Source organism: Sminthopsis crassicaudata, chromosome 3 (assembly GCF_048593235.1).
Source record: "Sminthopsis crassicaudata isolate SCR6 chromosome 3, ASM4859323v1, whole genome shotgun sequence".
In the NCBI taxonomy this organism is placed as follows: domain Eukaryota; kingdom Metazoa; phylum Chordata; class Mammalia; order Dasyuromorphia; family Dasyuridae; genus Sminthopsis; species Sminthopsis crassicaudata.
Genome location: NC_133619.1, coordinates 443126823 through 443153986, shown reverse-complemented (window position 1 = coordinate 443153986; position 27164 = coordinate 443126823). Strand labels below are relative to the sequence as shown.

The 27164-nt window shown below is 33.0% G+C and overlaps 1 protein-coding gene across 4 annotated transcripts in view; it reads left to right on the top strand.

Annotated features, from left to right (window-relative positions):
* Window positions 1–27164, top strand: part of UBR3 (ubiquitin protein ligase E3 component n-recognin 3) — a 280583-nt gene that overhangs the window by 53122 nt on the left and 200297 nt on the right. For all 4 annotated transcript variants that reach the window (XM_074303157.1, XM_074303159.1, XM_074303158.1 and 1 more), the window contains exons 5-6: window positions 212–261; window positions 22138–22204. In XM_074303157.1, coding sequence (XP_074159258.1) covers window positions 212–261; window positions 22138–22204 — 117 coding nt within the window. The remainder of the gene's footprint in view (window positions 1–211; window positions 262–22137; window positions 22205–27164) is intronic.

Below are 27164 nucleotides of genomic sequence, written 5' to 3'. Positions count from 1 at the left end.
GCCTTAATCACAAAATTTCATTCCTTTAATTAGGGTTTTCATTAGAGATTTGCTAGCTAGACACTGATTAAATCCAAATGTATTTAAGATGTCAAGTCTGCCAAGATAACTTTAGCAACATTTAGAATTTTTATTAATAGGTCTCAGAAATTTTAAGGTAAAACAATAACTGAACAATCACGAATCTTTTTTTTTTCTTCTTCTTCAAAAGGTTTTGCAGGTGCTACAGGAACGTCAGGACAAGTGGATTCTTCAGATGAGGTAAGGCTTTAAAGTTGTGCTTTCCTTTCTCCAATGGAATTGTGAGTTTTAAGGGTTGGAAACAGCTTGGAGAAAAGGAAGGATTGGAGTCACTCCCAACCATTTACTTATTATTTAGACATAAAAAATGTTAATACTATGGACTAAATTTAAAAGTGTGCCCTTCATGTTTTCCCTTCCAGAAGAGTTGTTTGCTAAACATTAACCAACACACTCCTGCTTAAAATAATGGACTCTAAGCCCCTTGTAAGTTCATAGATGAACTAATTGAGGCCTGGAGAAGTTAAATGGCTTGTTTATTATATAGCCAGTTAAGGATAATGACAGGACTAGGGTTCCGAACTTAAAATTCTGTTCATTCTGTTAATGAGGGAAAGGAAAGGGGGAACCCCATTTGTCGGCGCATAGATCCCATGAGGCGCAGTGTCCCCTGTAAAATGAATTTACAGGCCCGAAAACCTAGATTGAAAAATAAAAGGTTTATTGTAGAAATTTGGAAGTAAAGCTCAGTTAGAAAGACAGCAGGGCCAAAGGTGGCCATTGGTGGGCAGGGACCCTTACCTGGCTGGAAGGATACCAGGTGTTGGCTGGGAGGGCTCCTGCAATGAGGGCATTCCAGCTTGTTTCTTTTATACCCAAAAGATGATGGGTGGTACCCAGTTCTGGTGGGCTTGTCAGTTAGCCCAGATCAGGTGAGGGCTGGGAGAAGCTGAGCTGAGAGTGGGGGGCTGGGCCCGGATATTCAAAGGGTGTCTTTGATCAGAATTTGTGAATCAAGGTCAGTCATGGGTTGGGCAATTAGGAATCTTAAAGGGACCCCAACCCTCATCATTGTCACACTCTTCTTTTCTAAAAGAGAGATTGATCTTTACCTGTCTTTTCAAATATGATTTCCTCATTTCCTTTTCTCCTTAATCCCTTACCTTTCAAATTTGTCATTATAATTTATAATTCTCTGGCCCTGGGTCATCTCTTTCTATCCTTACTCTTCTGGAATCTCTATTACCAGACAAATTTTTCCTGGCTTATTGTCTTTAAAAAGAAGTTAAATGTAGTATTTTAAAATATAGTGACTATGAGAAAAACTGGGCAAATAGTATATGCTTATTAAATGTTTTTGATAGACTATGTAATAGTGAGATTTTATGTATCTTGTCATTAACCTCATTGTTTTAGAGTCATATTTCCTATATCAGGAATTAGAAAATTTTAATATAGTAAAAATGACATGTTGAAATAATCTCATAATCCTACAACAATTGTTAGTAAAAGGAAGCTGTAAGAATAGCTTGTGGTGCTAATTTGTTCTACTTGTATTAAATTTATGAAACAAAAAATGACTAAACACAAATATTTCTCTTAAAATTTAAGCAATAAATTTAACATAATTTGAAAACAATCTTAAAATGTGGAATTTAAAAAAAGTGGTATCTTAATTTTATATTAATATTTTCTGTAATGTTAAAAGATATACTTTTACAGAAATGGCTGATTTTTGTTTGTGAAATTCAATTTAAAGACTTTGGAGACTTAATTTATTTAATCTTTTAAGGTATTTCATGTTTTAAAATTTTAGAGGTATCCATTTTAAATAGAAATACTTCAATCTAGCATGACATATTAGGGCCTTATTTTGGATGAACTGCCTTTTTTTTTTTTTTTTCCTGTGGTTTGGGGGATGTTCTTTTTCATCATACAAATAAGCTATTAAAAGGTTAATTTTTTTTTCTACTTTTAGCTATTTTGTTTTAAAATGGGATTGTTTGTTTGACCATATATTCACAAAAAGACTAAGAAATTCTCTTTAAAGAGATCAGTGATAAAAAGAAAGTCCTATATATATTAAAATATTTATAATGGCAATTTCTGTAAAAGTAAAGAACTGCAAACTAAACTTGTGCTCATCAATTGGGAAATGACTTAAATAAGTTAGTTGTGTTATATTATGTGAAGAATATTATTGAACAGTAAGAAACAATGGCTTTGATGAATAAAGAAAAGTTCTGGAAGGTTTATATGAACTAATGTGAAGAAAAGAAAGCAGAAATAGGAAAGCAATGTACACAATGCCTAAAGCAATGTAAATGGAAAAACCAGTATCAGCAAAATAATTGAAACAGTGGTATGAAAAGCTGGGCTTAAAAGAAAAGATGTAAAAAGAAAATTTTCCCTGATTCTTTGCAGGGAGAGGAGAGGTCTATGAGTATCGAACAATGCTGTAATGTCAGGCATTTTTGATGTGTTGGTTAGTTTTGATGAACTTTCTCCCCCTCACCCTCTTTTTTTTATCCTTTATAATAAGGAATGGCTCTCTAGGAAGGACTGTGGAAGGAATGTGTTGGGAAACAAAAGATACTGAATAAAAGATACCAATAAAAATTTGTCCCCCAAAACGGGGAAAAGTAAAAGAATTGAATTGTTTTGTTTGCATGATTGAAGACTAGATCTTAAAATATTCTAATGACAGATGGCAAATTTTGTGTGATTATTCAAAATAGAAATTCTAAAATTTTCCATTTTCTTTTTTAAGGATTTTTTTGGGGAGAGATGAAAAGAAAAATGAGAATTTCAGCTATCACAAAAGTGACAAGATAGATTCCAATTGTGATAAGACGAAGGAGGTTTGTTAGTTGTAGCTATGGAGTAACTTCTTTTTATCAAACCTGTATAAGCTAGAAGAAACTCTTTTGTTGTTTGTTGTTGATCTGAGGAGAGTTTTAGTAGGAAATTTAACAATTTCGGTAATTATTTAGAATATTGGTGTATTAAAAATTTTAAAGTTACCACAGAGTATCTATATGAATGACTGACATGGTAGTCCTGCAGGTTTGCTAGAAACACCATATTATTTTGATTTCTCTCTCTCTCTCTCTCTCTCTCTCTCTCTCTCTCTCTCTCTCTCTCTTAAAGTCTTGTAAACACTCAGATTTATTTTTATAGATGATACTTCTGATAATGTGAAAAGTGGGTTTTTGATATTTTTACTTTCTTCTTTCCTCTGCGTGAAGCAGATACTTTCATTTAATTGTTTTGTATGCTTCTGTAAATCTCATGGACTTGAGTTTATGGCTTTTCAATCCCAGTAGAGTTTTTTGTTGACTTTACTACATCACGGGAGCAACTGATCTTATCCCTTGGTGGTTAATGGCAACCTTTCTCCTGAGAATTTTCAATGCTAGAAGTAGAGTTTAGGTGGTAATAGTGATGATGAAGTATTATCCCTTATCCAATTTCCTTATTCTGTTGTCTTTTCTATGCCTCAGTTCATGTTGCCAAATGTCCTTATTGGACTTCTATGTCTCTGTATCTTTATATTATTCTTAGTATTTCCTTTATTCCTTTTTTGATTCTGCTTTATCTTCATCAGCACTGAACATCTTTTACATGATTACTACTTCAGTTACATGTTTATGTGAAGAACAATGTATAATATTTTTTTATAACAGTATTTTAAACTGATAATTGTAACTTTGACTTCATATGATTTATATCACTCATCATTACATATATAACTGTGTCTACAAAGACCAAGTGTGATAGACCTTTTTTAACAGGGAATTTATATCAACTCTTTTGTCAATTTGGTAAAGACTTAAAATCCCTTCTCAGAATGTTTTAAAATGCATAAAGGAAAAATGGATAGGCTTACAAAGGAAACTAGTCTTATTGAAATATATATTTCAAAAAAATTTTTTTAAGTTCATGACTTAAAACAAAGAAGCTTTGTTGCATAGTTTACATTTAGAATGTACATAGAAAACTGATAAAATATGAAATGTATAATATCAGGCATTTTATACTTTGAATGAAATTTTAAATTATATTTTAAAATTTTAATTTTAAGTTTTCTTGTTGTCTTTTGTTTTAATATCACATCGATTACTAATTGAATTCTCCCCTGTTGAATAGTTCCTTCTAACAAAAAACAAGTAAGCAAAGCCAACTACTAGAGCAACTCTATCCAACCATGTATCTCTTTTCACATATGTATTCTCTATCTTTGCTGAGAAGAGAAAAAAGATGTTTCTTTATTGTTTCTCATGAACTAAATTGTTTATTAAAATTTTTTGTGTCCAACTTTTTTAATGTTACTTTTTCCATTAGTATAGTCAATATATATACACTCTGAGTTCTGCTTTCTTTACTTTAACTTCATAAAACTGTTTGGTTTTCTCTGAATTTCTCATATTTGCCCTTATTGCAGTAATATTTTATTAGATTCATAACCTACTTTGTGTTCACCTTTTCACCATTTATCCATTGTTACTCTATGAGTATATATTTTTCTATCACAAAAAATACTTTTATGAATATTTTGAGGGTTTTTTTTTTTGAGGATATATATGTATATATATATATATATATATATATATATATATATATATATATATATATATATATATATATATATATATATATATATATATATATATATATATATATATATAGCCAGTAGTGGCAGTGCTGTGTATGAACACTTTAGTGACTGCACTATTCCAAGTTGATTTCTGGGATGATTAGATAAGATTTCAGCTGTGTCAATAGTATATTAGTTTTCCAGTCTTCCCACAGACTCTCCAGCAGTGAAAATTAATATTTTTTGTCATCTTTTGCTTATTTCTATTGGCAAATTTGGAGCAGCCTTTTCTGTTGTTGTTAATTTGCTCTTCCAAAACTTCATTTCCTTTGAACATTCAGAGCTCTCTTTCAACTCTAGATCTATAATCTTATTGTTTTGTTTTGAAATGGCTTTTGGTTGCATGTTATTCCCAACTGACTCCTTTTTAAAAAAATCTACATTACTTTTATTTGTGAAAAATCTTTCAGATATTACAATATGGAAACTATTGTTTTTCTCTTACATATTTATTCTTATTCTTTGTTTAGTGAAGAATTCTTTCTTAAATGTAGTTGTGACAAGTATTGCCTTCCATTTTTCTTCAATTTTTCTTTGATATAACTTTTCATATTTAGGCCTAGTATCAATTTGAATACCTTATTATGGAATATAACTTAAGAGGCTGATTCAAATCTAATATCTTTTCAAATAAAGCAGATTGCCTTTCAGTTTCCCTAGCATTTCTTGTCAAATACAATCTTTCCCTTAGTAGTTTGTGTTCTTAGAGTTATTGAATACTGGACTTCTGTGTTCACTTACTTTGGGGTCTTGTTTACTTAATCTGTTCCACTGGTATATTTTTCAATTTTTAAACTAGTGTTAAGCAATTTTGTGTATTACTGCTTTGTAATAGAATTTGAAATATAATAATGCTTCCCCCTTAATTTATGCTTTTAAAAATATATTTCCTTTAAGATTTTAAACAAAAGTTTTTCGAGCAACCTACTTGGCAGTTTGATTGGGATAGCATTGAATCTGGTTTTGTGTTTTTTTTTTTTATGTTGGCATAGTTCTGCCAAGAACAGGGAATTTCTCTCTATTCCTTTATTTCTGTAAAAAGCTGTTTTATCTATGCTTGTAGAAATCCTGAATATATTCTTATTGATCAGTTCCAAGTTATGTTAAATGTAATTTCTATCATATCTTATTTTTTGTTAATTTTCTCTAGAAATGCTTATTATTTTGGGAGGCATATTTTATATCCTACTATTTTATTGAGCAGTTACTTATGTTGACGAATTTGTTCATTTGTTTTTGTGAAATCTTATATTCTTTATAAATCATTTTGAAATTCTTTTGAATTTGGCTATTAATAAGTAGATGAATCCATGATACAGTTCTGATTTTGTTTTTCTATGTAATCCATCTGTGCCTTCCTAGATAAGTCCTAGTATTCTGAAATATAAGATGTTAAATGACAGTTATTTAAATGTCTAAGTCAAGAATTGAATCCAGGTTGTCCTGACTTTTGAGCTAAGTACTCTATTTACTATTAAACTTTTCCTGTTATATTATTGATATTCCTACCTGAAAATAAAAGAGGTTAAGGTTTGAATTGTATTAGTGGTTTAAGAACATTAAGTAGAATTAGTGATCTTGGAATAGGTTAGAGAAAGTGTCTTTAGAAATACATTTTAAAAATAACGTTAAAATGTGATCTATATTGGTTACACCTTTTTTTCCCTCCTAAACTACATTATCTAAATGCTAAAAATCACTGAAGTAAACCTAGATTTGTCTTGGATAATCTAAACATGACTAGCATAAGGGCTCTGCTTTTCAGTCCTCGTAGTCTTCCTAAGATATCATTTGGGGTACATTGTTGGGTATACTTCAGGCTCAGAGGAATGAAAGAAAAGAGAAATACTCAGTGTCATGATGTTTCTATATCACTTGAAACACAGATTTGGTAGAAGTTAACCAAGTCTCTTTATTATTATTCTTTCCATTTATCAAGTTAGAAATAGTCTTGCCTGGTCACTAATTGCTGTTTTTTTGCCTTTACTTAATCATAGAACTGTTTGTCTTAGTGGAGTTCTAAACCATTAACCCTTTAATTTTTATTGAGTAGTATTTATTGAGAAGATATAGCAAGAACCAAAGTTACAAAAATTTATCTTCCTAGCCTCCTCTGCAAATCTGTTGGAGGGAGAGAGGGCTTTACCTTAAAATATTTGCTATAGAATATATACCCCATTCGATTTGCTTCTCTGAATGTGGCACAGACAGTAAATGTCATTGTTATTCCTTCTTGGCTGCTTCTAATCCACTACTCTGTTGGGTCAAGCAGTTCATTAGAGACTTGTTGCTCTCTATGTTTAACTGTAAAAATTTATCATGGTTTCTGCCTTTAGATGGTAGTTGCTCTTCTGATCTTTTGAAAATTGTAGTTAATGCCCAACATCCTTCACCTAAGAGCAGGAAAGAACAAAAATAGAGGCCCATAATCACAGGCCACATGTTGGCCTGGGTGAGAAGCCCTTACTTCTTTCTTTAACTAGTAATTTATAAAAGCATTTCTTCCTTATTTGAAATAACTAGATAGTAAAGGCTGGGTGGGAGGGGTGTTACCCTAGTGGAAGTTTTTTGTTTTTTTTTTAAATTCTTGTTCTTCAGTAAACCACAAGGGGTCCCCTTTACTACAAAGTGAAAATTGAGGTCTGTCATTTTTTTTTTTTTTAGCAAGAACAAAAAATCTCTGGCACATCCTTGTGTTCCCTACTAAGGAACACAAACTCTTGGTCAGTTTTGATGAGTCCAGGCTGTGATTTATTCCTTAAATCTTATTATTTGTTCTCTGTAGATCTCTTCAGTTTCGTTTTCAAGTAATACAAGATCTGTTCATTGAATTGTAAAGCACAGTCATAATAAAAGTGCCATCTATACAAAAGAGATATTTTCATTCTTCAAGTAGAAATTAGAGGGGTATTATAGCTTTAGAAAAGCAATTTAATTTGAAGATATACTCAACATCATGTGTAAGTTTTTTTCAGAAAAGGCAGAGCTTTCAGTTTCTAAATATGTTTTTCTCCTAGCTATTATATTCCTTTTTCCCCTCCCCAGTTGGGACTTTTAAGACTAAGGTTGATGAGCCTTTACTTTTGAGTTTGAAGATATTTGATTCTACAATCTCTGTCTTTGAAAATCATATTTAAGAAAAAACCTTTTTTTTTTTTTTTTTTTTTAGTAGTTTAAGATGATTGAAAGATGAGTATGTTAACAGATGATTTCGTGGTTGAGAAGTTCTACTGTGGAAACATAATGAAAATATGTATTGTTGAGCCTTTTGATTATTACATGTAAATTTTGACAGAATGATGGTTACCAAGAACAAAATTGACTAGAAGTTTAGTAATCTTATAACATTTGTAGACAGGTTAATGGATTTTGCTTATCTTTTGTATTTAACATTTGAGTATTTTCTGGTGGTATTATACAAAGTCACAAGTAATGAGCATCAGAAGTAGGATTTGAACCTATTTCCCTTGATGACTCTTAAACCAGAGCCAGTGTTCTTTCCACCATATCTTATTGCCTCTGTAAATATAAACTTTCTTAATATTAAGATTAGCTATTCCAAATATTCTTTTTTATTATTAAAAGAGATAGCATGATGCAGAGGAAAAAGAGACTGAATTGAGAGTCAGGACCTTGGTTTGAGTAGTGACTACCATTTACTTGTGTGACTTTGAACAAATTGCTTGATGTGTTAGGGGCATACTTTCCTCATCTATAAAATGAGAAAGTTGGATTAGATGTCCTCTGAGGATCTTTTCACTTATAAATTTATGATCCTATGTATAATTTCAGATTCTGATTTTTAAACATAAAGTTTTTTTTTGCCAGCATGGTATTAGTTGGCAGGCTGTAGAATTTGGAGTCAGAAGAACTGATTTGAACTTTTGATTCTGACACTAGTTGGATGGTTAGAGGAGATATTTGAGCTTCATTTATAATATTGGGACAATAATAGTTTTGCTTTCTTTCTCACAGTTATTATAAGGCATGTGCTCTTTTTTTTTTTTTTTTTTAACCATCACATGCCTTATAAATGTAAGTTGCTATTTTTCTGTGAGAAGGTAGGCGATGAAAGTACATAGAATTCTGGATTTAGAATTAGAAAGCTGTGAGTTCAAACTGAGTCACAAATATTTAGTAACTCCCTGGGTGAGCCACTTCAACTCTATTTGCCTCAATTTCTTTCTCTGTAAAATAGAGATAAAAATAGGACCTATTTCTCAGGGTCATTGTGAAGATCAAATAAAGTAATATTTGTAAAAGCACTTAGGGTGGTGCATAGCACATAGTAAGCTCTATATAAATGCTAGATATTATTATATTAACAGCTAAATTTGATGATTTCTTTGGTAAGGACGGCATTATTTATATTTCTGTCCTTTTCTATGCTTTGTACATAATAGATACTTCATATATCTTTGTTGAAAAAATAGATAAATATTGGAGTAGATCCAGGTTGTAATGGATTTATGGATTTTTGTAAATATTTCAAAAGCTGTTCATTTGTTGGCTGATTGGAAAATAATGTTACCAAGACATGAAAGTTCTTTTTAAAATTTTTTTTGAAAATAATGCAAGTTCAGTGCTCTTTCTTATCTTATAGATTTTAAGAGATAACCTGAGATTTGGGGAAAGTGCAGAATTAAAAAAAGACACGGAGAAACAGAAGCACAAAGAAAAAGGGACTTAAATAAGGGGATTTTTTTATTATATATTTGTAGCAAGAATTATGTTTCATTTTGTTTTTAATTGAGAAAGTTGAAAGGAGACAAGCGCTAGTGTTAGGATTGCCTTAAAGAAAAGTTCTAAGAACTAAAAGAGAAGAGAGTAATTTTTAGCATTTTTAAAAATGTATAAGCTTCATCCCCACCCTGTGTCTAGTACTGGTGGCTTCCAGACCTTAACACTAAAGAGGACCTGGAAGGTCAGTGGAAACGTTTCTGGAACTAGGGTAGGAACCCAGTATGTAATTCCAGTGTTGGCCTTGCCAGCGCTATCCAGGCCCTAGACTTAGCCCTAAACCCAGTCTAAGTCAGATACCACAGTCAGCAAAATGGGACCCCTAAATTGGTGGCAGTGCTGGAGGCTTCTGGATTTCTCTGCTGGGGACACCAAGGAGGACTTGAAAGATCAGCCAAGAGGATCTGTATCAATGGGTTGGGAGTGTAGTATGCAATCCCAGCACTGGCTGTACTAGCACAGCCTCTAGCCCTAACCCCACCAACCCCAGCATCAGCAAAGCAGTACTCTACTGCTTTAGCATTCTAGATCTTACAACTACAGTGGGGCATGGGACACTTCTAATAGCTCCAGGGCAGAAAAGAGCTCTTGTAGTCAGGTTCCTAGAAGGATCTCTGAAAACAGCTGCACAAAACCCCATGAAGCTTATACTCTTCATACCAAATTTGTTTTGGAAAATAATTATTTTTTGTGAAAATGTTATTTATATTAACAGGCAGTTAATTATTTTAAAATATGTTTAAAATATTTTAAACATTTGTTTTAATTTGTAATATTGTTAATATCAATAGATGTAACACATATAAACTAAAGTTCTTTGGGATCCTTACTAATTTTTAACAGTATAAAGGGGTCCTGAGAAGAAAAAAGTTGAGGACCATTTGCTTAAAGAATAAAAAGCTAGTTGTGAAGGGAAAATAATTATCTTAAACTACTTGAAGAGCTAAGGTAGGCTTGTTATTTTTTCTTTTTCTTTTTCCGCTTTAGAGGTTAAAATTTGGAAGATTAGGATAGAAGTTACAAAGATACAAATTTAGCTTTGAAGGAAAGAAAAACTTCCTAACAATCTAAAGTTCTTCCAAAGTACAATAGGCTGCCATGGGAGTTAGAATAGTTATTCTTGTGAAAGGCTAATCCCAAACCACATTCTTGTCTACTTCTGTAACTTTAAACTGGACCTTTAGAAACTAAGAGTGTTAGTTTAGGAGCTCCCACCTCAGTTTGTACTGGCCTCCCATCTTGGACCTTACTTCACTTTGGCTGTCTTATCATCAGACTTTCTGGAGAATACAAACTTTCAGCCTCTCTCATTTGTACTTCTCATACAGAAACTACAATTAAGTCATATTATCATTGCTTCTAGAAAGAAAGTGTCAATCTATAACAGACTATCCTGTTCTACTCTTATGAGTTGACTTCTCTGACCTAAATACATTTTTGGGGGGCTGTTCTCTCCTTGTATGTGGTTGTTCTCTTACTGTTCCACTCCTCTCCACTGGAATTTAAATTTCTTCTAGGAAGGCTTTCATTTATACTATTCTATGTTTTTCTAGCACTTAACCATGTGTCTTATACTTTGAAAGTTCTTCATAAATATTTTTTCATTCATCAGGGATTAGATAATATCGTGTAGGCTGTGTTTTCTTAATTTATGCATATAGATTGAAATAGTTAACAACTGAGGTACCTTTCTACTTTGAAATTCTGATTCTCTGAAATATATGAAAGGAAAAGGCAACCTGGAGAAACTATTCATTAATTTGCTGAAACATTAACTGTTTTTCTGCTTGCATTTTTTTTCTGTTTCTATTTTCTCTTAGTACTGAGTTTGATTTGAACAGGTGTGCCTATGACTTTGTATTTAATTTCATTCTTATGAGTAGCTGTACACACTTTTTTTTGGTCTGCTTTTTCTGGTGCAACAGAATGTTATGCACTCAGCAGTGCTATTTATAAACATTCTTCAGAGTACTTGTTTCTTTTTCTGTATAGTCAATGTAAAATAAGAGCAGTAGAAATTATTGCAAAGAATTAAACAGAAAAGAATTTAATAATATAACATTACTTTCATGGAAAGAGCATGATATTTTAAATCATTTGCTAAAAATAATTATTAAGTAAAAAAAGATGCCTTCAAAATAGTATGAAAGGTTTAATTAGAAAATCATCATAGAAAATGCATGTTAAAAGACATTTTTCAGGGATGGGATCTTTAATAGTATAAGTAACATTTGTTCATTTACTTTTTAGGTTTATATTGTTGGGGGACAGGGGTGCAAAGAATCCTTAAAATATATTGGAGTTCTGGACTGATGTCAAGGGTGTCTCAAAAGAATTTGTAAGCTTAGATAATTTCTAAGTAAAGAGGTTTTATTATATTTTAATATCAATTAAAAGTGGTCTAAATTCCAAGAGAGGAAGACAGCAAAGAACAAGGAGCAATCAAATGAATTTATAGGGAAAATTGTGAGAGGTGGAGCTAAGGAGTACAGGACAAAAACTAGAGCAGGGTAAATGACATTCATGAGATTGGGGATCATATGATTGGTGGGCAATTTTGTAATGTGGGCAAGACTCTTCTTTCATGAAACTAAAAAGCACTCATTGTTTGAGTCCAGGTAGGAAATAGCAGCCCAGATTTTTGAATGACAAACCAGATATCCCTGAAGGATAGCTTTGTGGAATAAAGTTATCAGACCCAACTCCCTTCCTTTCACACATATTCCCCAAGGTTATTGCCACATCACTCCCAATGGCTACATTCCTAAAGTGACTACATCATTCTCAAGACTTGGTGGTCTGAGGGTTTCTTGAAAAATATTGGGGTCTCTACTACTTTTGGGGTTTCCATTACATCATTACCTAGGACAGATAACCTGGAGGTTGTTACTATAACATTCCTAAGGGCTCTACCACATCAATATGTCCCATAACTTTATAGGATCACTGTACTTTATCAATGAATTTTATGGTAATTTTTCAGTATAAAAGGTTATATTTGTGGTAAGTAATGTTTGCTATACAAGTGTGATTTAGGATATTTTTGGACATCGTTGATCCCAAAGAATGAGCAAAGATTTAAAGCAAATCAGCATTTGTGAAATTTAGAATCAGAGACTTTTGTAATAAATGAGCCAATGAAAAAATTAGTCTTATATTTGAAAGTCAGTTAGTCAATAAATGTTTATTAAGCATCTATCATGTGCCAGGAACTGTGCTAAATGCTGGAAGGTTGATATTATTATTATCAATGGAAAAAGAATATTAGAATGTTAGAATTAGAAGAGACCTTAAATCATCTAGTTTCACTGTGCCACACAATGTAAGAATTTTCTTAAACAGAACTTAAAAATAGTCCAGGCCCTGAACAGACAGGGAATTAGTTAACTAATAAGTAAACTTATTCTGTTTTTGAACAGCCCTACTGGTTAAAGCACATTTAGCTCAAATTTTATTTTTTGGCTAATCACTTCTAATTTTGGTTATTAAAATAGAAAAGTAGGTTAATATAAGAAAGATAGTAAGTTACATACTAGTAATAATATTCAAAGGGACTTTGAGTTTTAATATTTATTGCTGATAATATTGACTTCTGTTTTCAAAATGCTCCTCAGTTATTTGAAATTGCAAATAATAAAACCAAAGAATAAATGTTAAGGATTTCTGCTATTTGTCATCAAATATTTTCAAATGAATATTATTTTTTAGGATAAAAACTGTTTTGAATGTGGACAAAAAGACAAACATGTTACAAAATATGAATATGTTACAGAGCATATTATTTTATTATAAGACCTTAGTCTTAATAATTTACTTATTTATAAAATGAGAATAAAAATATTTGTACTAATTAATTGTCAAGGGTAATTGTGAGGCTCATACATAGTGTCTTATATTTAATAGACACTGAATATTTACTGATTTATTAAAGGCTATATAATGTGACCTGTTCTTGCTTACTTTAAATTTTTAATTTTCTTCTCTAATTTGGTATTCTACACCTTCCTTTCCCCTTATTTTTTTGTCTCTTTCTGTTACTGTGCTCATTTATTTTGGAATTGGAGGAGTTGGGTTCCAATCACACTAATGACTGTTCTTTGACCTTGGACAAATCACTTAACCTCTTGGAACCTACATTTCCCCATTTGTAAAAATAGTTCGGTAGTACTAGATGACCTCTGTGGTTCTTCTCAGTTTGATTTTTAGATCTCTTCATCTTCTTTACTTGTTCTTCAGTCCTTTTATCTTCATTTTCTAGTTTGCCAGCTTCTCTTCATCTTCTTTACTTGTTCTTCAGTCCTTTTATCTTCATTTTCTAGTTTGCCAGCTAGATGGAATGCCCCTGCCTACTTTTTTCTCTCATCATTCATTATTTTCATCTCTCCTTTTTGAAAAATTTTATCACTTCAATCAATTATTTGTTAAACATCTACTGCATTCCTGACCATGTTAAGTCATGGGAACACAATGAAAATGATGGATCCTGACCTCAAGGAAGCTCATAGTCTAATAGAGGAGATGGTATATGATGAGGTCTAGAATTGGGGTACCTAAATGAAATTAGGGTTTAATTGAGGTCTAGAGGCAGGTTCTGGATAGAGGGAGTCAAATAGAGCTCCCCTGCAACCCTTTTGGATTCGGTGCAAGGATATGGAGTTAAATGAGGTCTAGTGGTGGTGCAGAGTCCCCTGTAAAGGAATTTACACACCCAAAAACCTAGATTGATAAGAGGTTTATTTTGGGGTTAGGAAGTAAGGTTAAAGTCTAGTTAGTAAAAGGTGTTAAGTAAAGAGAAAAGGGCACCAGAACCAGTGTTCCAGTGAGCAGAGATCTTTGGCATGCCCCAGGCATAAGGCTGCCAAGTTAGGAACCTCTGCAAAGAGAGGGCTCCAGTTTGGCTCTTTTATAATGAGAGATTTAGCTAAAGGGGCCTGTGGGTAAAGTACCAAGTTGGCTCAGATCTGGGTGGGGTTTGTGAGAGCTGAGATCTCCTATTGGAATTCAAAGAGATGCTTTTGACCAGGATTTGTGAAGCAAAGGTCCTAGCTTCTTGAATTGATAAATGTATCAGCTAAGAGGGGCTGGGAATCAGAATAATTTGAAGATATTCAATGAAGAGAAGACAATTGTCCTTCTAAAACATGGGATTTTAGGTAGAATTTGTAGGAAGATAGGAGGGAAGGTGACAGAGGCTTGGGAGGCAGCTGGTAAAAATGTCTCCAGTCAGAAGGTGGAATGAGGTAGCTCTCTGGAGGTCTTCAGGATCAAAGTCCTTGGTCTTTAGGAGGAGAAATGACGGAGGCAGGTAAGCTGCCACATAGCTTGCCAAAGATGGAGTCTGGAGCCTGAAATCTTTCCTGCTGAGCGAGCTGCTGCAGAGACACTGATTTTTCCCCTCAGCCCTCCAATCCTTCCCTAAGATTACCTCACCACAACACATGCAGCAGGTATAATCCAATCCTGAGGAGAACCATCACATTACCATATCATCTAAATATATGTTTATAGAACCATTATCCCTCATTAAGTAGGTACTTAGCCTTAAGTACTCTGCTATCTTAGATTCAAGTGTACCTTTTCAGAGTTCCAGCCCTCTGCAATTGTTCTAGCCCTCTACAATGGAGTATCTCCTGCAGAAACTTCAAGAAGGATATTGTCATAGGATCACAGACCATATGGAGAGTGAACAGTAAGAGTACTGGAAAGGTAAAAGGAGGTGAGGTTGTGAAGAACTTGTAAGGCCAAATGGGATTGATATTTGATCTAGTACATGATGGGAAGCTGCTGAAGTTGGTGGAGTAGGAGATGATTAGGGCAGACTTGTGCTTTAAGAAGATCTATTTGAAAGATGAGTAGAAGAAAGACTGTAGTGGGAAGAAATTTGAGATAGGCTAAGCAGCAGGCTATTTTAGTTGTGCAAGCATGAAAAGATGTGAGAAAAGAGGGGAGGAGGAGAGGGAGAAAGAGAGATATGGGAAGAAAGGGAGAGAGACAGCGAGAGAGATGATAAGGGAATATAGGTCACCAAGTGAAATAATATAGAAAGAGAGAAGAAGAGTGCCAAGGACAAAGACTTGAGCCCTACTCCTATCAGGCATGACCTGAGTAAAGATACAGCAAAGGTGATTGTGAGAAGAGTAGTCAAATCCTAGAGGAGAAGAACCAGGAGAGAGTAGCGTCGTGAAAACCTAGAGAAAAGAGGATATCAAAAGCAGTGGAGAAGTCCAGAAGGATAAGAATTGAGGAAAGGCTATTAAATTTGAGAAACACTGATAACTTTGAAGAGACCAGTTTAAGTTGAATGATGTTTGGAAGTTAAAAGTGAAGAGAATGAGAAAGAGGTGGAGACACTTATTGTCAATGGTTTTCTTAAAAAGAAAAAGGAAAGAAATGATAGCTAGTGGAGATGGATGCATTAGATGAGAGTTTTTTGAGGATGTGAAGACATTGGAAGTAAGGGGAAGAATGTAAGAATAAACATTTGCAAAGTATCTGTTATATGCCAAGTAGTGTGATATTTTATTGTTCATTCTTGGGGATTCTTTGTGACCCCGTTTGAGATTTGGGATAGGCTAAGATAGTGGAGTGATTTGCCATTTCTTTCTCCTGAGGAGAACAGAGGAAGAAATCAAGGCAAACAGGTTTAAATAACTGCCTTAGGTTTGCACAGCCGTTAAGTATCTGAGGCTAGAGTTGAACTCAGGAAGATGAGTCTTCTGGCTGCAGGCCTGGAACTTCATCCATTGTGCCACCTTATCTCATTTTATTTAATATAAATCCTGAGATAAAGGTATTATTTCTATTCATAATTTACAGATGAAAAAATTGTGGCAGACAGAGTTTAAGTGACTTGCCCAAGTTCACACGAGTAGTAAGTGTGTGCAGTTGGATTTGAACCCAAGTTTTCTTGAGTCTATGTCCAATATCTATCCTTTATACCATTTAAGTGCCTCTAATATCTGGGTGTGTTTGTAGACTATGGGAAAGCAATTAATAGATGACAAGAGATTGAAGATAAATGAGAATGGATATAATGGTAAGGACTAGCTCCTGGAAGGATGGGATGTATGCTTTTATTTGTAGTACAGTAGAAAGGAGACCTAAATATATTAAAGGAGAGAAGGAGAAGATAGTGGCTAGAGACCTCAAATTCCCTCTTTTCTCCAGAATTCTTTGCCTCTTTTTATCTGTTTCTTTCACTGCCTTAGTGGCCCATGTTTAACTTCCTCTGTGTGTGTGTTAGAAATGAGAAGTTTAGAATTTTTTTAAAAAATAGAAATTAATAATTTGCTCTATCAAAGGAAAATTCAAATTTTCAGAAAGTCTACAGGAATACATTTTCAAAATTGGTAATTTTATTGCTTTCAAGACCATACTGTAAGTCTGGCCAACAGATGAGAATAAGAGTTGTGGGTTTTTGTTTGTTTGTTTTTTGCATAATTCAGCAAATATATTAGAATCATTTATAATTATGTAATCTTCCTAAACATCCAAACCACAAAATAAAGTCCGTAAACATCCAAGAGGCTAAAGGAAGTAAAACAACAGATTTATTTTAATACTAGAGATTCAAATATAAATGAATCAGTGACTTTAAAATAGCAACAACTCATCAGCTGTTCTCTATTATTATAAACAAAATTCAACATTAGAAAAATTCCATTCAAAGTAAAATGTGTAAAGTATTTGGCACTCCACCTTTGAAGACACAAGAATAATATGAATACAATTTCAAAACACTTCTTACAGAGATAAAGATCAACAATTTGAGAGATATTACTCATTTGAGAGGGACATGTTAATATAACGTAAATGACAATGTTACCTATATTAATGTAAAGATTTTGTGCTGTGCCAATCAAGCTATCAAAATGTTATTTTATACAATTAGAAAAATAATTTAAAATTCATTTGGAAAAATAAAGAATCTTAGTGGAATAATTTTAAAAGTTAGCTGAGAAGAAAGGGGCAATACTAGATTTCAAATTACATTACAGAATAATAATAAATGAATATAGTAGCCTAATGTTTGATAAATCCAAAGACCTCTGAGATAAGGATTCACATTTTGATAAGAAAAATTAGGATGCAGAAAATATATTAAGTAGAAATTAAATCAAATAAATAAAGAATTAAAATAAGTAGAAATTAGGTTTTGAATATTTTAATTATGTCACAATAAACTCTAGATTGATAAATGAAAGAATGTAAAAGTCTATAAATCAGAGCTAGTAAGTACTTATGAGCTGCTAGTTATTGTTCTAAGTGCTGGGAATGCAAAGAAAGACAATGAGTTTCATGAAGCTCCCAGACAACAGGCAAACAACTCTTTACAAACAAGATATATATAGGATAAATTGGAGGTAATTGACATTGGAAAGGCACTATTAATGAAACCTAGAAAGGTTTTTTTGTAGAAAGTGAGATTTTGATTGAGACTTGAAGCTACAAGACAGAGATGAGAAAGGGAGAATTCCTGGAAAGAAGAATAGGTGGTGAAAATAGCTAGAATTGGGAGATGGGGTGTCATGTGCAAAGATCACCATGGAGGCTAGTGCCATTGTGTTGTCAAGTATATGGGTGCTTTAAGGTCTAAGGACAGGACAAATAGGACAGATTGCAAAGGACATATGGGCCTTTTCCCTCTTTCTTTGATCTTTTTGGGGTATAATAGTATGTGGGATGACTGGGTTGAAGGGCATAACACCATTTAATATGTTTTGAAGTATAGTTCCAAATTTCTTTTCACAATGGTGACACTATTTGATAGCTTCTCCAATAATACGTTAAAGCATCTGTTTTTCTTTCGCCCTTCTAGTTTTTATCATTTTCCTGTTTTATAATTTTAGCTAATTTGATGAGTATCGGGTAGTACCTAAGAGTTGTTTTAATTTGCATTTCCCTAATTATTAGTGACAAAAATTATTTTTATATGGCTATTCATAATTTGGATTTCTTTTTCTGAATGCTATCTATATTATTTGACCCATTATCACTTGGGAAATGGAGCTTATTATACATTTGACTAAATTGCCCATTTATCTTAGAAATGAGTCTTTATCAGAGAAAATTGCTCCAACGATTCTCCCCTCCCTATCCAATTTTGTGTTTCTCTCCTAATTTTAGATGTCTTGGTTTTGTTTGTGCAAAAATTTTTAAACTTTTTTTGTGATCAAAATTGTCTATTTTACCTACTGTGAACTTCTCTGTCTTTGCATCCCTAGGGCTTAACACAGTGCTTGATACATAATAGGTATTTAATAAATGCTACTGACTCTGTTGACTATTGATACTTTTGTCTTCAGGATAAAATAAAAACTACCATCTTGCTTTAGATGTCTGTCTAGGTTTATTTCATTTAACTTTTCTATACTTAAGTTCTCTTTTCTGTTCCTTGATTTTCACATTCTGTCTCCTATCTCCATTTCTTTGAATAAATTAGTGAATATATTGTGTCTTCATTTTTCATTCTTTTAGAACCCTGTTTCCTTTAGGATTTAATTCAGAGTACTTTTCCTATAAGAAAGCCTTTATTCCCCATAGTTGGTAGTGTTCTCATTTTCAAATTCTCTCTCTTATATTTAGTTGTATAAAACCTTGATAGTATAGGATGTTTCCTTTCCTTTTTTCCCCCTTCCTTTCTTGTATTGCCTAACATCTAGAATAGACCTTCTATGTAGCAGGGTTTTGTAACCGCTTACTTCAGTAAATAAAAATATCACTGACAGTACTTCAGCAATATTTTTTCCCAGTTCTTCCAGTAACTGATGATTCAGGGTTTGATGACTTGTATTCATAAATGACAAGGGAGTATTTTATTTTCCCCTTAATTATCTTGCATATCAATTTCTTATTAATCAGTTTTCTAGTCCCCTTTCCAATGAAAACATTCTTATTGATAGAGAAAGCAAATAAGAGAAGATGAAGTATTATGTATAGGAATAGTAAGAAGGCCAGTGTGACCATACCATAGAGTACATGGAGAGTAGCAATAGGTAATAAGGTAGAAAGTTGAAATCATATTGTGAAGAGTTTGAATGTCAGGTAGAATCTATATTTGATTCCAGAAGCGAGTTTATATGTTCAAACCAGAGGTTTAGGAAAATCCGTTTGGCAACTATGTTATGAATAGTTTGGAATTGTGAGAGATTTGATACCGGGACTCAAGTTAGAAAGCCATTGTAAATAGTCCATGTGAGAGTAATAAGATTCTAAACTATGATTACTGTATTAGTGAAGAGACATATGACAGAGATAATATAGAAATAAGTACAAACACTTAAGATGTGTAGAATGAGAAACAATGAGAATTAAATGATGTTTAACAGAAATATTCTGTCTCATGATACAAAAGGATGAAAAGTGATTTGGTGTAAATAATACACTAAATAATATAGAGAGGAAATGCTTAAAGTTGCAATCTGTTTGAAAAGATGAGAGAAGATAGGATCAAATAGATATAAAGAGGATTAACCTTTGCAAGAAGAGTTATATCTTTGGCAAACACTTTAGTAGAGGAAGAAGAAAGGGCAGGAGATGATGTTAATTCGTTTTGAAAAGAAACAAATGGGGAAAAAAGGATTGCTAGGTCTCCTTTTCTTAGTAAAGATAGACAATCTTCAGTTAAGGAAAATGTCAGAGATTTGAAGATGGAAAGAGAAATTTGATATAGAATTTATGCTAAGTGACAATTGAAATAGGGAGGACTAAAGGACTGCCTTTCTTCACCAATGAAGATTCAGTTGAAGCTAGATAACCTAAATATATAGTGTATCCAGTCAGCATAATTATGTGATTTCATCCAGCAGCTGAGTAAAAGAAGACAAAAGGCGGAAGTAATCTGGGATTGATGTTTGCCAAAGCATGAACATCAATTAGACACGAGAGCAAAGATTCACAAGTAGGTGATAATGTAGAGTTGAATTGGCTATTCATAGTGTTAAGACTGGGAAAGGCAAAAAGTGAAATTGATGAGGTATATATTTAGGGTACCCAAATGAAATTGAGGTCTAGTGGCAGGTTCGGGGTACAGGGAGTGAAATAGAGCAATTGGCACCAAATGTTGCTCTCAATCTCATCATTTGATGCTGAATCTCAAACACATCATAATTGCCTTGCTATATAGAATCAGTGGTTGTCTACTGAAAGTAAACCGTAGCTATATAGCTGGAAGCCAATTCCTTGGGAGCTGTTAGCTTGGGAGTGAAAACTATTGTATCTTCAGTGAAGTTCAACAGAATTTAAGAAGGTCACTTAGATTATTATTATTTTTTTTAATAATAGGTTTTTGTAAAGGGCTGAAACTTTGAGTAGGTGCACTGGCATCAGACAACTGAGCACTTAAGGCTAATTACCTGTTGGACAATATTCTATTAGCATATGCTTGGAAAAGGGCTCTTCTCACTATTCTGTGCTAGCTCCATCTTTTGGTCTATACAGATAATTGTAGGAGGGATTGGGAGTGGAGTAAGACAAACCAGAGTCGCTTTGGAGAAGAAGGGAGGTTAGGTTGTTGGTGAGCCTCTTGAAGGTTTGGCTGTCTCCTTTACTTTTCCCCCTAAAGACCAAGGACTTTTGGTGATCCTGACTCTGGCTGATCCTGAGGTCAACAGGGAGCTAACTCGGACTTCACAGTTTTTATTTTCAAGATACATGCAAAGATAATTTTCAATATTCAGCATTATAAAACTTGTGTTCCATTTCTTTCTCCTTCCTTTCTTCTCCCTTCCCCTAGATAGCAAGTAATCTAATATAGGCTTAAAAATATGTAATTCTTCCAAACATATTTCCATATTTATTGTGCTATGCACACAAAAAATTCAGATCAAAAAGGAAAAAAAATGAGAAATAAAAAACAAACATGCAAACAACTACAAAAGAGGTGAAAATACTATGCTGTGATCCCCATTCAGCCCCCACAGTCCTCTCTCTGGATGAAGATGGCTTCCTCCGTTACAAGACTATTAGTATTGGCCTGAATCATCTCGTTGTTGAAAAGAGCCTAGTCTAACAGAGTTGAACATCACATAATCTTGTTCTGTACAATGTTTTCTTGGTTCTACTCACTTTATTTAGCATCGGTTCATGTAAGTCTCTCTAGGCCTTTCTGAAATCATCCTGCTGTCATTTTGGTTTTATAATAAATATGTATGTGGGGGGAGAGATACACTTGGTTAGGACCTCTCATCCTCTTCCCACCTGTTGATGAAATCTGATAGCGAACAAAGTACAAAGAAGAATTTATATTATGTTACTGATGTAATGTAGCTTCTAGGAAGGAGGGGGTAAATTAGCTAATGGAGACCAGATTTTCCCTGTACAGGCCCACTAAATGTTGGATTCAAAGGAGATCTCATAAAGATTAGGATTCCAGACTGGTGTCCTGAGGTGTTTCAAACGAATTTTCATGCTCGTACCTGTCTCCAAATCAAGGGGCAAAGTATATTAAAACTGTAAAGCCAGTTGAAGTAGGCTAAGTTCCAAAGGAATTTAGCAAAGAACCAGGAGCAAGAAGATACATTTATAGGAAGAATATTAGAAAGATCTACTGCTTCATGTCACTGATATTTTATGGCGTGGAGGTAAAACTGAGGAGTGGTCTTAGAGGTGGTATTATTAAAATGTTATAGCATTAATTATTAACAATAAAATTGTAAAAGGCAAAATCTGCTAAATTAAAATATACACTCTAGTATTCATTACCAATTTTTTTTTTCTAGGAGGACCAGGATGGTAGCCAAGGTGTGGGCAAACGCAAGAGGGTAAAATTAAGCAGCAGTGTCAAAGGTATTTATAAAGTGATGATTTAATTTTGTTCTCATGTTTATTGGTTCTGTTTTGTCTTGCATAAAAACTCCCAAGATGATTCAGTCAATGTATCAAAAACCCTAGCCAATTTAAATTGTGTAAGGGGAATCTTTGATAGTTTTATAATTCACAGTGATATATAATTATCTGTAAAAATGACAGATAAAGTATACACTAGTGGACATTTATTGATGTTTTTTATATAACCTTACAAAAGGCTTTCTTTGGTCTGTTTGATTTTTACAAAATGCTTTATTTGGCATGAAATTTACTATTTTGATGAAGTTTATGAGGTTTAAAATTATTAATTTTTAATCTGGGAAAGTAGAACTTTTCAAGTTCTTGGAAGGATATTAGTAAATCACAATTTAATGTTCCTAAATTATAGGTATAATAGCTTTTTAAACCTTTTTTTTCCTACCATTTAGGTTCAATCATGTTTTCTGTTGTCTCTGGAGGACTAAATTAGGGTCACTCATTGAAGCAGTTGGAATGAACCCTCTCTGATTTTTAAAAATGAGGAAACCTGGTTAGTTTAGTTTCCTCAACCTCTTTTTAAGTTCCTTCATTGGTGGCAAATGATTCTCTAAATGATGATAATATAGTAACTAGGAAAGAAAAAAGTGAGAAAATCTGTGCACAAAATTTTAAATGTCCAAAAAACATGAGAGAGAAAAGGAGAGAAATAAGAGCTATGGCATAAATACCTAATACCTAAAAACTGCTAAATGTTATTCTTTTGTATAGTTTACCAGTTCATAGCTTTTGATCTAGGCTTAGATCAGGGGTTTAGATTATGATTTGTTCTCAGCTTTAAGAATTCAGATTTTAGGAATTTCTGGGGAAGACTATGTTTATTCCCAGACCCATAAGAGCAAATGAAGTAATTAGGACCTCTCTCATCAATAGAATAGAACTCTCCAGATTCCTGAGGAAAGCCTGAACTTAACTACTTTGGATATTCTTTGAATCGCCTGGCTTGGAATAAATCCTTAGATGGCTCTCAATTAGAAAGCCTCTTTTCACCTCAGTGGTTCTGCTTCATGTTTAAGAAATACTTGAAATGTGTTTATATATATATATATATATATATATATATATATATATATATATATATATATATGTGTGTGTGTGTGTGTGTGTGTGTGTGTGTGTGTGTGTGTAGTATTACTTTGGTCACAGCTAATTCCTATTTGTAGGTAAATGATGAAACACATTTGTTTATGTGTTACTTTTAGTCTGGATTCATGATGAAATAAGAAAGAATACTATTCTTTTCACTATTCTTGGAGGTGAAAGTTTATTACCAAAAAGACATATTTTATAGCTGAATTGTTTTTAGGATTGAATTCAGTGTTTTTCATGTTTAAAAGTAGTAAAAATGTTTTAAGCCTTTAATTGTTTTTTTGATGTGTTTTATTATTCAGTGTATCCTAATTTCTTGAAACAATACTGATATCTTGCAATGCTATCAAATAATCAGAAGTTATTCTCTATGTTAAGGAAAATTTGACTTGACATTTTGAAAATAAGATGGCATTAAATATGGATATAGTTATGAAGCCACCTTCAGTTTCTGGGGTGTGTGTGTGTGTGTGTGTGTGTGTGTGTGTGTGTGTGTGTGTGTGTGTGTGTGTGTGTGTATGTGGGTGCATGTGTGTATTTTCCCCTGAGGCAATTGGGGTTAAGTGATTTGTCCAAGGTCACACAGCTAGGAAGCCTTAAGTGACTTAGGCCAGATTTAAACTGAGGTCTTCCAGACTTCAGGATTGGTGCTCTATATACTGCTTCACCTAGCTGCCCCAATTTCTATGTGTTTTAATGTAGATTTTTGAACTATTCGTGACTGATTTTAGCTGAAATGAAGCATAACATATTAAGTAAAATTATTATTTATAGTTAGAAATTTTAAGACAAGTTAGGAAGAGAGTACTAAAAGAAATATTTCTCTTTGAATTTTTTTTAATTGACATTTTTAAAGAGAATCCTATCAGTTAGGCTTCTTAAGTGTAGCAACATCTTTTTTTTTTTTTTTTTTTTTTTTTTTGGCTTTGAGACACTATAAAGAGCTTACATTTACTGAGAGCAGACAGTATTTAAATAATAACTAAAAACAAAGTATATACAAAACATTGTATAAAAGTGCTATTAACTGGACATATTAGTATATACAAAAAGCCTGGAAAGAAGATCACATGGTTTCTTAGGGGTAGTGTTGGGGGGAAAAATGTCCTGGGGTATGGTTGTGAGCAAGGGAGAGTGAGCATACTTACTAATGGTAGGATTGCTGAGGGGGGGGGGGCATGCTGTCTGTGGTCACTGGCAGGATAACATATCCCAAGTTTTGGCAGAGGGCTGAGCTGAGATTTGCAGCGGGGTGAGCTGAGATTTGCAGCGGGGGAAGGAACTTTCTGGAGTAAAGGCATTTGTATGATAGCTTTGCTGGGAGTCATAGTAATGGCTTTGGGGAGGAGAGGAATACCCAAGCTTAGGCTCCCAGATGGAGCTTAGAAAACAATAGCCCAAAAACCTGAAACTTGAAACATTATCCTTCATATATGCTTTGGGACTGGATGACTTTAACACAAAGGTAACAGGTAAGAAATAAACCACTTAAAAAGATGAGTAAGTAAAAGAGAAAGAATGTGACACTAGATTACTACTATGGTGATAGAGAAGATCTGGGTTCAAATTTAGAAGACGGTGAAGTCAAAACAACTATGACTTCTGTTTAGGAAAAAACTAAGCAAAAACTAAGGAAAAAACTAAGCAAATAAGAAAATTATGAACAGAAAGTTAACTAATTGGAAGAAGTACAAAAGCTTATGCAAGAAAATAACTCTTTAAAAATTAGAACTGTGAAAGGTAAGCTAAAGACTTCATAAGACACAAGAAATAATAAAACAATAAAAAAAATGAAACAATGAAAGAGAATGTGAAAACATCTCATTAAAAAAACCTAGAAAGGGGGCAGCTAGGTGGAGCAGTGGATAGAGCACCAGCCTTGAATTCAGGAGGACCTGAGTTCAAATCTAGCCTCAGACACTTAACACTTCCTGGCTGTGTGACCCTGAGCAAGTCACTTAACCCCAATTGCCTCAGCAAAAAAAAAAAAAAAACCTAGAAAATAGATTGAAAGGAAACAATATTAGAATTTTTGTTGTATGTGAAAGTTATGATTATGTGTGTGTGTATTATGAAGATATACTTCAAGAAATTAAGGAAAATTGCTTTGAAGTTTTAGAACGAGAGTGAACTAGAAATTGAAAAAAATCCATCAATCATCACCTGAAAAAGATCTCAAGATGAAAACTAATAGGAGCATTATAGCTAAGTTTCAAAACTCCTAGGTCAAGGTGAAAATACTAAAGGCAGTTAAAACAATTTAAATACTGTGGAACTAGTCAGAATAACAAATGATTTAGTAGCTTCTACATTAAAAAACCAAAGGTCATGGAACATGATATTCTGAAGAGGAAAGGAAAGTTAAATACAAAAGGCCAATTATGAAGGATTTAATAAGGCCAAACCATTTAGTTCTTATATGGGAAAATGTTATTTGTAACTTTTAAGCATGTTATCATTTAAATGTGGAAATATGTTTAGAAGAATTGCACATATATATTAACTATATTGAATTACTTGCTGTCTAGAGGATGGGGGAGGTGAGGGAAGGAGAAAAATTTGGAACACAAGATTTTGCAAGGGTAAATGTTGAAAATGATCTTTGCAAGTATTTAAAAAAATAAACTATTTTATTTTTTAAAATGTTATCATTAAGAATTGCATATGTTTAACCTATATGGGATTGCTTGATGTCTTGGGGAAGGGTTAGGAGGATAGGAAGAAGAAAAAAAAGATTTTGCAAATGTGAATGTTGAAAACTATCTTTCCATGTGTCTGGAAAAATAAAATACTATTTTAAAAAAGAAGGTTATCATTACTAGTGTTTGAAATAGCATATGTAGGTTGAAGATTTTTGGTTGAGCTAACTATGATGGATTATCCTAAAAAATAAAATTTGGTGGAAAGAGGTAAAATGGAGCAATTATTCCATGCAAATGAAGAAATTGAAAGGAAGAATTGAGTGGGGGGCAGGAGGATTTGGAAAGCTAGTAGTGATAGAACCTTATTCTCATCAGAACTGGGTTAAAGAAGTAGCAACATATACATGTAAAGGTAGTAACATATACATAACTAACATATACATAACTAGTGGACAAATAGAAATATAAGAACATAGGTTAAGGAAGAGACTCTTGGAAAGGGGTTCATATTAAGAAATGGGTAAGAGAATAGGATGAGGAGGGATCCTAAGAAGGTTGATTAGATTAAGGAATAGGAAAAAAGGGGAGAAGATAAGACTGGGCTTTTTAGAAGGTATATGAATTAGAAAGACAAGTAAATTAGATGTCTGAGGAGGTATAGAGGAGAGAAGGATAAAGAGGAAGGAAAAAATAGATTGGAGGGAAATACACAACAAATAAGTATAACTTTGAATGTGAATGGGATTAAAACTCACTTATAAATGAAAACTGATAACAAAATGGATTAAAACCCACAATCTATGTGTTGTTTACAAAAAATATTTAAGAATGAGAGATGTACATAGAGTAAAAATAAAGAACTGGAGTAGAATTTGTTATTCTCTAGCTGATGAAAAAAAAAAAAAAGGCAGGAATACCAGTCATGATTTCAAAGTTAAAACTGAAAAGAGATAATTAGGGAAAAACTATAATAAAAGATATCATAGGTAATATATAGCATCTACATTTTTAAAGGTAGAAATAGATAGCAAAACTATCACAATAGTAGTGAGGGATTTCAGCCTATTCCTTTCAAAACTAGAAAATGGACACATTAAAATCCCTAATTAAACATCAAAATGAAATCCTAAGTAATTTAAAGTGAGATTAATAAAGTTGAATGTAAATAAACC